The sequence below is a fragment of the Trachypithecus francoisi genome, unplaced genomic scaffold, assembly GCF_009764315.1.
Source record: "Trachypithecus francoisi isolate TF-2019V2 unplaced genomic scaffold, Tfra_2.0 Lachesis_group13, whole genome shotgun sequence".
In the NCBI taxonomy this organism is placed as follows: Eukaryota; Metazoa; Chordata; class Mammalia; order Primates; family Cercopithecidae; genus Trachypithecus; species Trachypithecus francoisi.
Genome location: NW_022681458.1, coordinates 33,211,583 through 33,230,070, shown reverse-complemented (window position 1 = coordinate 33,230,070; position 18,488 = coordinate 33,211,583). Strand labels below are relative to the sequence as shown.

Below are 18,488 nucleotides of genomic sequence, written 5' to 3'. Positions count from 1 at the left end.
AGGCGGGGGTTGCAGTGTGCCGAGATCATGCCACTGCACTCTAGCCTTGGCAACAGAGACTCCATTTAAAAAACAAACAAACAAAAAAGAGTAAATCATGTACATATTACAACATTCAAGAGGGATAAAAGGATATTATTTGCAGAATAATCTGACTGACTAGCAAACAAGCTCAAATATCCTGCTTCAGTGACCAGAAAGGGGTTGCTCTTATTACAACTTTGAACTTGGGCTAACTCCAGCCAATATATCCATCCAATTCTGTATCCACCTCGAGTGGTAATCCATGGTGATCCACAAGACTATGAAAGTTCATTTTATAATGCCATTGTCATCAGTAGAAATAAATAGTACATGGAAACACAATGTCTCAGATATACAGAGGGAGTGGCTTAAATAATGCATAATGTGAGGGTAATTTTTCAGAATCTCTACATATCAATCACTGATAGTGAGATGTAGATTGGCTACAAATACATAGAAAGTTGGCTCAGTTTCTATTTATGGAAAGTGAAACCTCTCTAAAAAGTTCCCATTAAAATCTCTCTAGGAGCAAGGTTAGAATTCAACATTAAAATGAACAAAAAACTTTGCTTATTAAAAAGAAAATAAAAAATCTACTATGTTTCATATGCTAGTCTAGAAGTATATTAATAAAGATATATAGGATACAGTTCCTACCCTCAAGTGGCTCACTGTTTAGTATGAGACAAATATTTAAAACAAAACCGCATGTAACATGCAGCATGTAGCTTGCTATCTGCTACAAAAGAGGTATGGATGGGGCCCACTGGTAGCTTACAGGAGGGAGAAATCAACACTCCTGGTGGGGAGAGGGTTGGCAAAGTAGGTGGCACTGGATCTGGGTATAGAAGATAAACAGATATTCACTTGGTGAACAAACGCGGGACAGAAGAGAGTACAACAGGCAGAAACAAACATAACAATCCCTCTGTATGTATATGATAATTAAATATATGGCTATTATATGTTGATTATAAATTTCTTGTACATAAACACAGAATTCAATATGACCATTTTCTTTCTTTTTTTTTTTTTTTTTTTTTTTGAGACAGAGTCTATCTCTGTCGCCCAGGCTGGAGTGCAGTGGCCGGATCTCAGCTCACTGCAAGCTCCGCCTCCCGGGTTTACGCCATTCTCTCGCCTCAGCCTCCCGAGTAGCTGGGACTACAGGCGCCCGCCATCTCGCCCAGCTAATTTTTTGTATTTTTTTAGTAGAGACGGGGTTTCACCGTGTTAGCCAGGATGGTCTCGATCTCCTGACCTCGTGATCCGCCCGTCTCGGCCTCCCAAAGTGCTGGGATTACAGGCTTGAGCCACCGCGCCCGGCCGACCATTTTCTTTATTGCAAAGCTTATATCAAAGTTTTTGTTCTTTATAGGAATGCAAAAAAATACATCATTTAAAAAATAAACATCTAATTTTTTTCCTTATAAGCAATTATTTTTGAGGTACCTGTTGTGTTGTGTGATCCTATAGCATCCTGCAGAGTTAGAGTTACAGAATTAGAGAAGTTTACAGTCTCTGAAAATCCAGGCCACAAAGAGGCAACTAGAATTAGCCAAAATCTTCAACTACCTAACCAGATTGGAAATAACAGTTATTCCTCACTTTTATTTTTGAGGCATATATTAATAGACACAGATACATGCCAGATACCGTAGCAGGCATTAGGCATCCAGTGGAGAATAAAACAAACATGACCCATCTTCAGGTATAATAGCCCACAGTTCGGTGGGAAAGAAAGAATTGGGTTTAAATATTTTATTTATCATGATTAAATATTTGCGATATTTAAATATCTTAAAATGAGGAAAAGACTGATGGTGTTTTGGGAAATGAAGTACAACCCACTTGAAACTGTTGCTAAAAAATGATGTATTGTACAATTCAATTAGTCTTCCTGGCTCTATTGAGCAGTGTTTATATGGAGTCAGGGCCCTGCTGAATTAGGTTAACAATGCTACCTTTTAGTAGGTGAACAGAGCGACAGAGGGCACTGGCCAGTCTCCCAGGCCTTAAAAGGCTTCTCTCTTCAGGTGGTACTTAAGCCCGAAAGGAAGAAAAAAATCTTTTACAGAGAAAGTAAAAGCAGTGAGACAAATGGAACAGCAGCCACTGACATCAGTATTCATAAACTGAAATTACAAAAAACAAAAACAGAGCTCTTTTCAACCATGTGGGAGGCGCTGCCTTCACCAGTTGTTACTAGCAGCAGGCATATGGTGCACATCGCTACCGCTGCTGCCTGAGTACGTGAACAAATCCCCACCACGTTCAGCCATTTTTGGCAGCAAGGCTGAGCGCATGAGCTCATTTTTGCGAATCAGCCACTAACAATCGGTGAGGGAATTTTTGAGAGAACTCAAAATCTGGCATGGGATACTATTTTTGCAAAATAGAGCATTGTATCCCCACTGATTTCCTAAGTTCTAAATGACCCTCCATACTGGCATGAGGATTGCACTCTTAAACTCAACTCGAATTAAAAAAGAAAATGTTAAAAAAAAAGTTACTTAGGAACAAAAGCCAAAGATATTCTTAGGTGATAAAGTTTATGCGAGAAAAAGTATTTTGTTAATATAAATATTACATGAATTATATGTGAACACTGACTATGTTCCAACTAAGAGCTAAGAGCTACTGTCCTACTTCTTGCCAACCAAACTATGAAAAACCTAAAAAGCCTGCTGCCATTTCTGATGTAAAGAAAAATTCAGCTCATAGTCAGGTACACATGAATGAGCTCAAAACTCTATTTTTAAAAATGAATGGTTTGGACTGGCACTCTTTTCCATGATACCACTCCATTCACATTAGTATTAGTATTGACCTATTAGTATTTTACCAAATAATATTTAATATTTATTAATGATATTCATTCTATTCATACGAATGAATTTCTTTCCATAGCTTTTGTAGCTTATAAACAGAATAGTTTGAGCTATAAGAACTCAACACTGTAACGGTGATTATGCTGCAGTTTGTGAACTGATTATTTCTTCACAACCCTGCAGACTACATGATTCAAGAGAAATGAGAAAGAGGAATCCAAGAGGAAACAGGCCTCCTCCCCTACCTCACATTCAGGAGGAGTTGGAGAAAATGGCAAAATCACATTATGATTAGCTACAAACTAATAATGACCAGATCTGCTATTTACACATATACATTTATAAGTAAACACATATGTCATTTGATTTGAACATTATTAAGTATCACCAGTGTAGATTCAAACATAATACAACTTTTGTTACGTTGGTGACAGCCACTTCTTAAAAATAAAGTTCTTGAATGTTGTTCAGGTTTGCGTAATCCTGAGGGAGAGTGTTCTGGTATGCTCCCCCACAAAAATAGCCCCTGGTGATAACGCAATGGGGCAAAGGGAATGTTTAACCATAGACAGCAATTTGGAGATGACATGGTATTATGGTGGTGGTAGTGAGGACTTTATGTTTATTAAAGGAGGGAAATGTATCAGAATAAAACATGAATAAGAAGGACTCATAGAATAACAGACTAGTAAAGATAATCTAATTCAATTTTTCTCAATTTGTGTTCCAAGGAACACTAGTCCCACAAAAAAGTCATTCTGAGGTCCAATAAGATGTATGCCACACACCACTTTCTTTCCTTGGATATTCAAAGCACAGCATGTTTGCATATTAAAACTGAGACATCTCGTGCCGAAGAAAACCTGTTTAACCCAGCCACTTCTCAAAGCTATTTGACTATAGACAGGGCAGCTGCTCAGTGCTGCACAGGATGCATGGGTGGTGGGAGTGTGGGAGATAAGATCCAGCCTGGACCCCCACTCACCAGCCAGAAGAAAATGTGTCTTTCTCTACCTCGCTGCATCCTCTTGCTAAGCTATGAGTTTGCTGAGCTGTGTTCTGAAGGCTCCCTTTTCCAATTCCCATAAAGCTGGCCTAGCTGTGGCCCTCCTTTTTGTGTAACACCTACTAACACGAAATAATCTGGTAATGCTCCATGGAATACACTTTGAGAAACACTGAACTAATCCACTGCCTGTATTTAACAGAAGAGAAAGTTGAGTACAAAGAGCGTAAGTAACTTATTTGTGGTCATGTCATGGTAGAATTAGAGCCAGAACTTAGATCCCTGGATACTCTGCTCTGTGCTTTTTAGCATTGTTTACATTCACAGTTCTTCTTCTTATTATTTATTTTATTTTATTTATTTATTTTTTTGAGACAGAGTCTTGCTCTGTCGCCCAGGCTGGAGTGCAGTGGCCGGATCTCAGCTCACTGCAAGCTCTGCCTCCTGGGTTCATGCCATTCTCCTGCCTCAGCCTCCCGAGTAGCTGGGACTACAGGTGGCCGCCACCTCGCCTGGCTAGTTTTTTGTATTTTTTAGTAGAGACGGGGTTTCACCATGTTAGCCAGGATGGTCTCGATCTCCTGACCTCGTGATCTGCCCATCTCAGCCTCCCAAAGTGCTTACAGGCTTGAGCCATCGCGCCTGGCCCACAATTCTTATTTTTTAATCATGTTACCATACTCTATCAGCTTATCACTCCATAAAAGAGTTTTCCTGCCCCTCCTCCATCTTACAGCAAGTAGGCAACAAAAGAAGACTAACCTATAATGTGATTAAGCAGGACACTGACATGTAGGATCCCATTTGATTTTAACTTTAAAATAAAACTGAAGTTCAGTAACATTTCATTTATACAAAAGTTACTTGTTTGTGCAATTTATTTTATTTTATTTTAGAGACAAGGTTTTGCTCTGTTGCCCAGGCTGGCTGGAATGCAGTGGCATGGTCAAAGATCACTGTAACTTCAAACTTCTGGGCTCAAGGGATCCTCCCATCTCAGCCTCTGGAGTAGTTAGGTAGGACCACAGGTGCATGCCACCATGCCGGGCTAATTTTTAAATTTTTTGTAGAGATGGCATCGTGCTATGCTGCCCAGGCTGGTCTTGAACCCCTGGTCTCAAGCAAATTCTTCTGCTTCAGCCTCCAAAAGCACTAGGATTATAGGCATGAGCCACTGCGCCCAGTCTGTTTGTGTATTTTTTTACTGTTTTTCTCCTTTCACTGGAATAAGAGCATCCATGAGGGCAGAAACTATGTCCCCAGTGCCTAGAACAGTGAGCACAATAAATATCCAGTAAATACTTGTTGAACAAATGAATGAATAATTTACAATGCTCGGGCCATAACTTTGAAGCACACACTCTTGCTTTAGACATAACTCCTACAGCTTGGTTATTTGTTTCTAAGTTCATAACATACTTAGAGTCAATAAAGAAGAAAAGATAGCTAAAGGCAGCACAGAGACAACAGAAGTGACCGCTGACATCCTGGCACCAAGGGAAGAGAGGCAACTACAGGAAGCTACAAGGTGAAAACAAAGAGCATACAACCCTGATTAAGGGCAACTTGGCACTATTCATCAAACTGACGAATGTACATACCTACATCTAGGAAGTTATCTACAGACAGTTTTGTTCATCAGTGAAAAAAAAATTATATTCAATATTATGTAGAAAGTTATTCATTGAATTACTGTCTATAATAGCAAAAGATGGGAAAAATCTAAATGTCCATCAAAAAAAGAACTTGTTAGACAAATTAGTGTGTGTGTGTGTGTGTGTGTGTGTGTAAAATTCATGATGAAATAATTTAAAAAGTGTAAGGAAGAGTTTTATTATCTAAATGGAAAGCTCTCTAAGCACAGGGTGTATACTATATTGTCATTTTTGTATGAAAAAATACATGTATATAAAATATCTCTGGAAGGATACATGAGAAAGGAGTGTTTTGGTTGCCTCTGAGAAGAATGGGGTGAGTAAAAAGGAGATTATTTATGTATGTATGCATGCCCCCTTTTACTTTTTGAACCTTGAACTTACTGAAAGTACACTATATTCAAAAAAGAAGAATGAATAAGGCTGGGCGCAGTGGCTCACGCCTGTAATCCTAGCACTTTGGGAGGCCAAGGCGGGCGGATCACAAGGTCAGGAGATCGAGGCCATCCTGGCTAACACAGTGAAACCCTGTCTCTGCTAAAAATACAAAAAAAATTAGCCGGGTGTAGGTGGTGCCATGCCTGTAGTCCCAGCTACTTGGGAGGCTGAGGCAGGAGAATGGCGTGAACCCAGGAGGCAGAGCTTGCAGTGAGCTGAGATCGCGACACTGCACTCCAGCCTGGGAGACAGAGCGAGACTCCATCCCCCGCTCCCCCAAAAAAGAAGAATGAATAAAATATAGCAGTGCAAGGCATTTAGGGGAAAAACAGCCTCACTTAAACTACATTAAACCCTCAAGTTATCTATCACAGGACAGAACAATCATTTACATTAATAATTCCAGGCACAGTGGCTCACACCTACAATCCCAACACTTTGGGAGGCCAAGGCAGGAGGATTGCTTTAGGTCAGGAGCTTGAGACCAGCTTGGGCAACACAGCGAGACCTTGTCTCTACCAAGAACTAATTCAGAAATTAGTCAGGTGTAGTGGCATGTGCCTGTAGTCCCAACTACTCAGGAGGCTGGGGTGGGAGGAATGCTTGAGTGCCAGAGTTCAAGGCTGCAGTGAGCTACAATCATGCCAACTGCACTCCAGCCTGGGTAACAGAGCAAGACCCTGTCTCTAAAAAAAAAAAAAAATTATGATTCCAAGGCATTAAAAAAGTTAATTTTTAATATATATTTTCTTAAATAGAATATGACAGTTAAAATTTATAAAATTATAAAAGTAATATAATCCCATTATTGATTTTGGAGAATAAAGATCAACAGAGAAAAAAAAATATCTATAATGTTACCACAATAAAATAGCCACTTATTGCTTTGGTAAAACATTTCCTTCCTGTATTTATTCCCATCTCTATCATAAAAATTCATAGCCAAAATCATAATAAAATCAATTCTAATGGTAATGCTTCTTATTCCTGTTAAAATAGTCACTGTGGGCTAACGGAGGAGGAATTAGGAAGCCTTCAGTTTAATTACAATTTGTTCTCAGAATCTCCAAATGACTCTGATCAAGAGGTTTTTCCCATCAGTGAGCTTTTCTTCAGATCCGCAAGGGCAGTAGAGCTTGCTTTGAATACCTCTCAAGATATAGAGATAGGAAATGGTTTATGTAACATGGAAAACCCCTAGCTAAATGGAATGTGAATATTCAAGCTAGGATACAAACAATTTTTTTTAAAAACAAAACTAAGGGAAACTATTTGGAAGAGTTGGGGTTGTTTGATTTCCTTACCATCTCTTTGTGACACTTGATATTTTTGATTAGGGGGGCAGGGAAAGTTATCTTCAAAGATATTTTATTAGAAAATGGCTATAGAAATTGAGGATAGGGTTTAGCTGCTTCCTAATCTTGGAGCTTAATAGCTTAATTCAATCTTCAGTATAACACCAGAAAATAGATGAAATAATGCTTTAAAAATAATTAGAATTATTAATACTCCAGAGGGCAGGCCAGGAAATGCTTAAGATGACAGATTTCATTCTGTTCTGCAAAACCTTTTTTTACTCTTTTAAATGGATATTCAAGCCGGTCACATACTTGTTATTAAGGATAACAGGCAGATCTAACAGCACGATGTCTGGTCTTGGAAACTGACAGGTCTGAATTGATCCTCACAATTAGGAGAATTAAGTTAAATCCTGATATCTGAGCAAAGACAGACAGACACTGGACTAAATGGAATACAGTTACTTAATGCCAATGAGCGATGATTCAGATAAAATCCACCAGGTCCCTTTTTGCTTTAAAATCTTCCTTGGTCCACTAAGAACTTGGGAAGGAGTGGTCTGACAAAGGAGATTTTCCTCATGTGCAACATGGATGAAGTGAGTGTACCTACTATCTTCAATTACCTACCTATACTCTCAAAATCAAATCTAATTACTTGAATGACCACCACAACAAAATATCCTGCTTTACAGAGAGATTTTGAGTGTCAATGATGGCTAAATTGGTGATTTCTGTGACCTTCAGAGCTCACTGCAAACAGACTCGGATCTCCCCCTCCATTTCATGCCTTCATCAATCATGCTTGCATTTTCATTTTTCTTATTCAGTGCCCCGTTTTCTGCTTTTGCTTTACTAATTGGTGTGTATTCTGGTGGCAGGTGCCACACGCCTAAACTCTCAATGGATCACAGGGCTGGGACTGCCTCACTCACTTGCTCTCTAGACACCTCTCATAGCTGTCAAAGCCCCGCTCCAAGCAGATTAATCCAAAACTTCTAAGCCAAGCTCAACCAGCATTCTTTCCCTCTAAATAATTTTTTATCTAATACACACATGGCAAATATATTTATAGCCGATATTCAAAGTGTCAAGTACAAGAAGCAGAGGATAGAATGATAATTTTGTCTGGTAGAGAGGAAAGAAAGAATCAGGAGAGGAAAAGAGGTTTTAAGCTGGGTTTTAGGATTTGCTGTTGTTGGTGAGGGCAAGACGAAGACAAGAGGTGTGAAACAGCATGGCATGACAGGGAAATAGATGGATGGCTGTAATATTAATGAAGAGACTGGTGCTGGGAAACGGTTATGGATGAAGGAGCTAGGAAGGCAGGCAGGGGCTAAGGATCACGGAGGCTAAGAGAATTGTATTTGTCCTGTATACAATTGTAGTAAAAGCTAACCATAACTGAGGGCTTATGATGCACCACACCCTGTGCCAGGTGCTTTCTGTGAAATCACTTATTTAAGCAAACAGCAACCTTATGAACTGGGTTCTATTATTATTTCCATTCTAAAGTTGAAGAAACTAAGACTGAGAGAGAGTAAGAAACTTCCTTAAGGTAAGATTAGGACCTTTCTTTTGAAATATACTAACCAGAGAGCGATGCTTAAAGGCAGGAAGCGCAAATAGGAGGCTCCTAACTTCCTTCATGTGAGTGAGACTGAGGGTTTGAGTTAGTGTGGTGGGACTGGAGTACAGTGGAGAGCATGGTCTCAAGAGCTAAAATTAAGGCTTGGTTTTGCTAACTGCTCAGGCAGTATAGGTGTGGCAGAGGGAGGAGTCCAGGATGTCTCCCACATCTGGCAGTGGTGACTGTGGGCCATTCACCAAGACAGGTAATGTGCACTCGGGGGAACATCTGGTGAGTGTGATGTGATAAGGCCAATTTGGGAAATGTTGAGTTTGATGTTCCCACGGGACAGGCTTCATTCTTTCATTCATTTAATATACATTCCTGCTTATCTACTATATGCCAGAACTGTGCTAAAACACATTCCGTGTGCCCAGAGAGCTCACCTTTATAGAGAAAATAGACAAGCAACTAGCTGTTATATAGATGTTATGATAATGAAAATAGTAACAGCTTCCATTCATTAAGTACTTATCACAGTCATTTGCTAAGTGCTTTTCTTATATTATCCCAATTCACACAACTCTTTTAGGTAAATATGTGAAATGATGATGGAAGCAAATGCTTATTTGGTACACACTATGTGCTAAGCACTGTTCTAAACATGACACATGCATTAACTCATTTACCCAGCAGTAACTCTATAAGGCATTAATATCCTCATTTTACATATGAGGAAACTGACATCTAGAGAGTCTAAATAACTTGTCTAGGTTAAACAGCTAACAAGTGACAATGCCAAGACTTGAGCCCTGGCAGTCTGGGCTGGTTTTACAGATTACAAAACTGAGGCTCTAGGAAATTCAAGCAATTTGCCCCAACAAATCAAGCACCTGATAACAGGCAGCGGTTTTTAACTCCAAGTTCCTGCTATTAACCCCTTAATAAGTGCAATTCTTGGCCAGGTGCGGTGGCTCACGCCTGTAATCCCAGCACTTTGGGAGGCTGAGGTGGGCGGATCATGAGGTCAGGAGATCGAGACCATCCTAGCTAACACAGTGAAACCCTGTCTCTACTAAAAATACAAAAAAAATTAGCAGGGCGTGGTGGCAGGTGCCTGTACTCCCAGCTGCTCGGGAGGCTGAGGCAGGAGAATGGCGTGAATCCGGGAGGCGGAGCTTGCAGTGAGCCGAGATCGCGCCACTGCACTCCAGCCTGGGTGACAGAGTGAGACTCCATCTCAAAAAAAAAAAAAAAAAAAAGAGTCCAATTCTCAAGGTCCACATGACACGATGGTGGCACGAAGAAGAGAGTCAGCAGTGCAGTCAACGGGGAATGGTGGGGAGCAACAAAAAAACTGTCACCACGGAGGACATGCCTTCTTTAGCTCTCAAAGAATAAGCAGGGATTCCCTAGATGGATAAAAATATCTGGAGCACAGGTGGAAAGATGGTCACTAAACAAGAGAAGGGGTTCTTCTTTCTCTCAAGTTAGGAGGGAAAACAGGATAGGAACAAATATAGACAGATTTGTAGATATTCATATTCATATTTCATAACTTCATTTTTCTCCTTGGATAGGAGACAAGGTCATATGCTGAGAATAACTAGGAAGAGGCATCTTGAAAACAGTGAAGATTTGGATGATTATTGGGTAGAATTGGAAACAGAGTTGCCCAGGGATATATTAGAAAAGGACATAAGCCAATTGACCACTCACAATTTTCACGTTTGTTTTATAAGACTTCAATGATTCCAGGTAGGTGACAGCTCTAGGGCCCTTCCCCACCTATTTGCTCCCAGGTAACATAGCTCCAATGAAAGTAAATCTCAGACATCTGTTAGTGAGGTGGCATCAAAACAGATATACACACACAGACCAATGGAACAGAGCAAGAACCCAGAAATAAATCCATGCCTTTACAACCAACTCATTTTCAACAAAGCTGCCAAGGACCTACACTGGGGAAAGGACAGTCTCTTCAGTAAATGGTGCTGGGAAAACTGGATATCCATATGCAGAAGAATGAAACTAGACCCCTCAGGATACACAAAAATCAAATAAAAATGTATTAAAGACTGAAATGTAAGACCTGACAAATAAAATGACCAGAAGGGGGCCGTGCGCGGTGGCTCAAACCTGTAATCCCAGCACTTTGGGAGGCCGAGACGGGCAGATCACGAGATCACGAGGTCAGGAGATCGAGACCATCCTGGCTAACACGGTGAAACCCCGTCTCCACTAAAAAATACAAAAAACTAGCTGGGCGAGGTGTCGGGCGCCTGTAGTCCCAGCTACTGGGGAGGCTGAGCCAGGAGAATGGCATAAACCTGGGAGGCGGAGCTTGCAGTGAGCTGAGATCCAGCCACTGCACTCCAGCCTGGGCGACAGAGCCAGACTCCGACTCAAAAAAAAAAAAAAAAAAAAAAAAAAATGACCAGAAGGAAGCACTGAAAAAATGCTTCAGAACATTGGCCTGGGCAAAGATTTTTTGGGTAAGACCTCAAAAGCACAGGCAACAAGAGCAAAAACAGATAAGTAGGATTACATCAAGCTAAAAAGTTTCCGCATAGCAAAAGAAACAACCAACAAAGTGAAGAGACAATGTACCAAATGGAAGAAAATATGTGCAAGCCATTAATCTGACAAAGGATTAATAACCAGAATATATAAGCAACTCAACCCAATAGCAACAAAAATAAATCTTATTTTAAAATGAGCAAAAGATCTGAATAGACAATTCTCAATAAACACATATAAATAGCCAACAGGTATGTTAAAAAATGTTCAACATCACTAATCATTAGGGAAATGCAAATCAAAACCACAATGAGATATCATCTTACTCCAGTTAAAATGGCTATTACTCAAAAGACAGAAAATAACAGATGCTGGTGAGGATGTGGAGAAAAGGGAATGAATGCTCAGACACTATTAGTGGGAATGTAAATCAGTACAGTCACTGTAGAAAACAGTATGGGAGTTCTTCAGTAAACTAAAAATAGAACTAACATATGACCCAGCAATCTCACTGCTAGATATATATCCAAAAGAAGGTAGATATGGAATCAACTTAAGTGCCCATCAATGGACAAATGGATAATGTGGTATATATGCACAATGGGATATTATTCAGCCATAAAAAAGAATGAAATTCTTGTCCAGGTGTGGTGGCTCATGCCTTTGGGAGGCCAAGGTGGGAAGACTGCTTGAGATCAGGAGTTCGAGGCCAGCCTGGGCAACATGGCGAAACCCCAACTCTACAAAAAATATAAAAATTAGTCGGATGTAGTGGTGTGCACCTATGGTCCCAGCTAGCTGGCAGGCTGAGGTGGGAGGACTGCTTGAGCCTAGGAGGTCAAGGCTGCAGTGAGCCATGACTGTGCCACTGCACTCCACACCTTGAGTGACAGAGTAAGACCCTGTTTCAAAAAAAAAAAAAAAAAGAATAAAATTCTCTCATTTGCAGCAACATGGATAGAACTGGAAATTAAAGTGAAATAAGTCAGCTCAGCCCAGTGGCTCACTCCTGTAATCCCAGCACTTTGGGAGGCCGAGGAGGGTGGATCACAAGGTCAAGAGATCAAGATCATCCTGGCCAACATGGTGAAACCCCGTCTCTACTAAAAAATACAAAAATTAGCTGGGCGTGGTGGTACACGCCTGTACTGCCAGTTACTCAGGAGGCTGAGGAATGAGAACTGCTTGAACCTGGAAGGTGGAGGTTGCAGTGAGCCGAGATCGCGCCACTGCACTCCAGCCTGGAGACAGAGCAAGACTCCATCTCAAAAAAAAAAAAAAGAAAGAAAAAGAAAAAAAGAAAGAAGGCAGGCACAGACAAGACAAATATCACACATTTTCACTCACATGTAGGAGCAAAAAAATTGATCTCATGGAGGTAGTGAGTAGAATGGTGGTTACCAAAGGCTAAGAAAAGTAGTGGGAAGAGGGGAATGAGGAAAGGCTGGTTAACGGGTATAAAAATATAGTTGGAAAGAGAAGTTCTAGTGTTTGATAGCATAGTAGGGCAACTATAGTTCATAACAAAATTATTGTATATTTCAAAAATAGCTAGAAGAGAACATTTTGAATGTTCCCAACCCAAAGAAATGATAAATATTTGAGGTGATGGATACCCTGATTTAATTATTACACACAGTATGTGTGTATCAAAATATTACATATACCCCATAAACATGTACAACTATTATGGATCAATTTTAAAAGCAGTCATACAGCCTGTTTCCATATGAAGCACCTTGCACAGAAGGTACCTTCAAGGCAGATGTCACAACATTCTGGCAGAAGGATCAGAAAAGCTTCTGGTCATATCAGAATTGATATGAATTGAAGTATGTTATCTAATATGTGTGTAAGATGCAGGATCATAACAGAATCCTAAGCCTAGAGTGCTACTCCAGTAGAGAATTAGATTCCTGGACTTGCCAAATTCTACTGCCTTTTTTATGCAAGGGTGGAAATGCTGTACCATATAGCTAACCAATTTATATATCTTGAAGACTACTAGGTTGAAAAGAAAGTTGAGATGTCCAATAGGCAATTAAAGCCACAGATTTCAATATTAGTAGCAAAACTGGAGCTGCAGATAAAAGTAGGAATTATCAGCATAAGAGTCCTGGTAGTTAAAACCATGTAAGTGAGCGAGAGGCCCAACAGAAAGAGTATAAAGTGGGTAACAAAATAATGAATCTTAAGGAAGCCCACTATTAAAGGTATAGGCAGAGGATGAGAAATTAGAGAAGGTGATTGAAAAATAAGAGTTAGAAGGAGGAGAACTGGGGGTGTGTTATCAAAACTAAGGCAAGAGAATTCAAAAGGAGCATGGTCCATCTGGTCAAATAGTGTATCCTAGAGAAGTCCAGTAGAATAAGAAACTGCCAAGGGTCAACAAGATTTGGCAAAACTGTGATGGAGAAGAGAGGAGAAGACCATTAACACAGGCAGAAGGGATAAACTTTCATAAGACAAGTAATGTTTCTTTGGTGGCTGGAAAGAGGACAATGAGGATAGATGCAGATGTAGGCATATTAATAGGTCAGTTGACAGGATTATTGCATAATCACCCCTATTTTCTCTATGAAGTAGAAGATAACGGCACTTCACAGGGTAACTTGGACTGGGTATTTCCTCTCTTTAAGATCACAGATGCTGAAATAAAAGAATCTGATGAAAGCTACTGATATAAATGGAATACAACTTCAACAAGCTTCCAACATTACATCTAAGTACCTACTGGCCCCCAAGGCCGGAGACAGCTTTTTTCTCTTATTCCACGCTCCAAGCAATAGCCAAACCCTCCTATTGTTCACACAATTCCATCATTCTCACTGATTCAACCATATTATTCTAGCAATTCTCTCTCTTCTGGATAGTTTACATCAGCATAGAAAACATATGGTTATTTTTTGCCATTAAAACAATACGAAAAATCAAACTTAACTTGACCCCACTTCCCTTCAAGTTACTCCTCACTTCTCTTCTTCCCTTTATAGCAAAACTTCTCAAAAGAGTTGTCTATTCTTGTTTCTCTCTCTCTATTCTATGTTGAACCCATTTCAATCAGACCTTTGCTCCCACCACTCCATTCAAACTGCTTTCATTAAGGTCACTAATTACCTCCACATTACTAAAGCCAATCGTCAGTTCTCAGTGCTCATCTTATTTGACCTATCAGCATCTGTCACAATTCATCTGGAAACGCTTTCTTCACGTGGCTTGTCAGACACCCTGGGATCCTTCTACCTCATTGCTCACTCCTTCTTGGCCTCCTTTGCTGGTCCCTCCTCTTGTCTCTAGGCTCCTAAGTTTGAGTATCCCCATGCTTACTATTCCTTTTCTCCTCTATTGACTTGCATTTTTATAGCCACTAAGACTGCTATTTATACTTCCTGAATAGCCTCCTTGGCTGTCAGCAGTTACTTTGCAAAGCTATTAGCATATACCTGAGATTCTCACTTGCTCTCCTTTTTAAAAAACAACAGTGCTGATGAAGGCCTGAGGATGGCTCAGTGTACTGTTCCTTGCTGTTGGCCCCTACTCAGAAGTCTTCATAGCTTCTCTCAAGGTTCTGGTTCTAGTTCCAAAGGCCTGGATTTGCTAGAAGACTGACCTTCAAGTGAGTAGGAGCGCTACTCTACTATAGGAAATATTTCGGGCCACACAGTGGCTCACACCTGTAATCTTAGCATATTGGGAGGCCAGGGCAAGCAGATCACTTGAGGTCAAGAGTTTGAGACCAGCCTGGGCAACATGGTGAAACCCCATCTCTACTAAAAATACAAAAATGAGCTGGGCGTGGTAGCCTGCGTGTGTAATTCCAGCTATTTGGGAGGTTGAGGCACAAGAATCACATGAACCCAGGAAGTGGAGGTTGCAATGAGCCAAGGATCATGCCACTGCACTCCAGCCTGGGTGATGGAGTGAGACAATGTCTCAAAAAAAAAAAAAAACCCAAAAACCCAAAAGCCCTGACACAAACAAATGAACAAAAACAAAACAACACAAAACAACAAAACAAACAAAAGAAATATCTTGGATTATATAAGTCCTTGCCTAGAAAGATCACTAGCATGCTCATGTGTGTATTATTTTCCCATTTCTATCTTCCCATAGTGTTGTGATGTTGGAGATCAAATAAAAAACAATAAAAGAGGCTCCTCTCTCAGAATTCTCTTAGCACCAGAAGTAAAAACTGCTCTATATGTCTTTTTAAATGAGGAAACTAATAAGAGTCACAGTTAAGAAGCTTTTCAACTGTGAGATATATAAGAAGCATTAGGTAAGGTCTTACACCTTTTATGAGACTACCTAATCATATCTGCTTCAAATTGTTTGATCACCATCTTTATAATCCACCTGAGAACATATGAATGCCTGAATTATTATTATTAAGTGAACTGAGTTTTTGTACCTACCTTATATTTTGAAGTATCCCAGTTGTGGACTATGCGTGCTGGGATGAGAAAGCTGTCATCCACGTGGCAGCTGCTGCAGTAATACCACCCACTGTAGTTGCACACCTTGGCTTTCCCATTGGAAAGACCTATGGATCGCTGGCAGCCTGTTCAAGGAAAAAGAAAGAATCTATGATTGCTGCTGTACTTTTAACACTACAGAACGAGGTTATAGAGCTCTAACATCATAGAACAAGGTTAGATTTCATTTACCTCAAGGTAAATGAAAGTCTGCAACAAAAAAAGAAGTTACAGAGAATAGAGTTGTACAGTTGTGTCCTCTTCTTCCTAGTCTGACAGCCTGTCCCTTCACCTCCTAGGGTATTGCTGTAAGGGTCATAAACTGGTCCTGTCTCTGGTTTCTTCTGATTCCATCTCTTCTGCATACAGCTGCCAGAGATCAGTCTTTCTACAACCCCACCTTTACCACCTCACTGCCCTGCTCAGAACTCCATTCCCGCCAGGCACTTTTCTGAGGGCATCTCATACAGAATCTTGTTTAACCAGCACAACTTCTCTATGAGGAAGATATTATTGACTCTATTTTATAGATGAGTAATCTAAGATTTTTATGAGGTTAAGTATCTTGTCTGAGTTCACCTAGCCAAAAAAAGCCAGAATTTGGATTTGGCTCTAAATTTGATGCTAAAATAATCCCCAAAACTGATATGTAGCCTTCCTTTGCTTACTAAATCATTGTAAGGAATTTGGCCTCTGATTGGCTCCACCTCACCTTTCTAACTTTCCCTCCCACTACTATCCAATGGGAATGTAATCACTTTATTCCAGTCAGAGAACTCTCCGCATTGTTCCCCAAAGAAACACAGCGTGCTTACTCCACCCATCATATATTAACACGTATTACCTCTTCTTACACAGCACCCTCTTCTCTGCTCTTTACTTCAACAAATCTTGCCCAAGACTACTGGTTGCCTACAATGCCCTTTTCAGACCCAAGAAAGTTCATGACTGTGAGCACTGTCTTGGTACTCTCAGGAAACCTGGTAATAATCATAGCCCTTCCAAAGGAAAGCCATTTGTTTTCTTTAGATAGGAAGAATTACCTTCTAATGAGTATGTAAATTCCATCACAATCATCGCCAAGGACAAAATCCCGGCAGATCCGGAACAGGTAATCAAGAATACACAAACAGCATCATTAATCTGATATTTCTGGTCTACAGCTTTCATTTTAGAAATCCTTCCATGTGGCCCATTTTATGGTTGGGTACCAAGAACTACATGAATCAAAGACATCTGACACTAAGCCTATTTCATGAAGTGGGGCAGAAATGAATTACTCTTTCTTTTTTTTTTTTTTTTTTTTTTTTTTTGAGGCGGAGTCTCGCTCTGTCGCCCGGGCTGGAGTGCAGTGGCCGGATCTCAGCTCACTGCAAGCTCCGCCTCCCGGATTTACGCCATTCTCCTGCCTCAGCCTCCCGAGTAGCTGGGACTATAGGCGCCCGCCACCTCGCCCGGCTAGTTTTTTGTATTTTTTTTAGTAGAGACGAGGTTTCACCGTGTCAGCCAGGATGGTCTCGATCTCCTGACCTCGTGATCCACCCGTCTCGGCCTCCCAAAGTGCTGGGATTACAGGCTTGAGCCACCGCGCCCGGCCATGAATTACTCTTTCAATACTACTACAATTACTGCTACGACTACGACGACGACGACTACTACTACTAATATAACGATCAGTGTTGTAACCCTTTTCCATTTTAAGGAGGTCAAACACATTTATTTAACAAACTACCAACCTAAGAAGATTCTGATTCACATGAGCTCCATAAATGAAAGTATCACAAGACTCAACAGAACTTTCATTTTCATCACAAATACAATGGCATCAGTAATTAATCAGTTTCCCAGTGCATCCTCTAGAAAGAGAATTAGATCTCATTGTTTTTAAATACATGAGAAATGGGAAGAAGATAAGTAAATATACCAGTATTAGGCTTCCAGAGCTTGATCCAGTTCCTTTCTAGAATGGCTATTTCTTTACTATTGAGCAGCAAAAAAATCATCACAAGCTCCTGTTCTTCAGACTGGCTGAGAAATGAGAAATGTGTGAAAGATGAGTTAGAACCCACACAAATGGAGCTCCTGACTGATAAAGGAGACCTTGCCACAGTCACAGGGCTGTGAATGTTGGAATGCTGTTCACTGCACTCACTGACTGCATTACTCATTTGGCATTTAGCACGTGCGTCTTTAAATGATCATGCCTTTTTATGGGCTTGTCCAACCAGCACCACGCTAGAAACTCCTCAGATTTTTTTTTTTTTTTGAGACAGTGTCGCACTCTGTTGTCCAAGCTGGAGCACAGTAGCACGACCTTGGCTCACTGCAACCTCCACCTCCCGGGTTCAAGTGATTCTCCTGCCTCAGCCTCCCTAGTAGCAGGGACTATAGGCACGCACCACCATGCCCGGCTAATTTTTGTATTTTCAGTAGAGATGGGGTTTCACCATGTTGGCCAGACTGGTCTTGAACTCCTAACCTCGTGATCCACCTGCCTCGGCCTCCCAAAGTGCTAGGATTACAGGCGTAAGCCACTGTGCCTGGCCCAGATCTATGTTTTTATCCTCAGCACTTAACACAGAGCTTTACACATAGCAGACAATCAATAAATATTTACGTTAAAGGGATGATAAACTGAGTACTATCTGGCACATGTCCACTTACATAAACT

At 40.6% G+C, this 18,488-nt stretch overlaps 1 protein-coding gene across 10 annotated transcripts in view; it reads right to left on the bottom strand.

Moving 5' to 3' along the window:
• PLEKHM3 (pleckstrin homology domain containing M3) overlaps positions 1 to 18,488 on the bottom strand; it is a 209,466-nt gene that overhangs the window by 109,394 nt on the left and 81,584 nt on the right. For all 10 annotated transcript variants that reach the window (XR_004441598.1, XR_004441597.1, XR_004441599.1 and 7 more), the window contains one exon: positions 15,758 to 15,903. Coding sequence is in view for 7 of the 10 variants with exons in the window: in XM_033230501.1 (XP_033086392.1) it covers positions 15,758 to 15,903 (146 nt within the window). In the remaining 3 variants the exon portion in view is untranslated. The remainder of the gene's footprint in view (positions 1 to 15,757; positions 15,904 to 18,488) is intronic.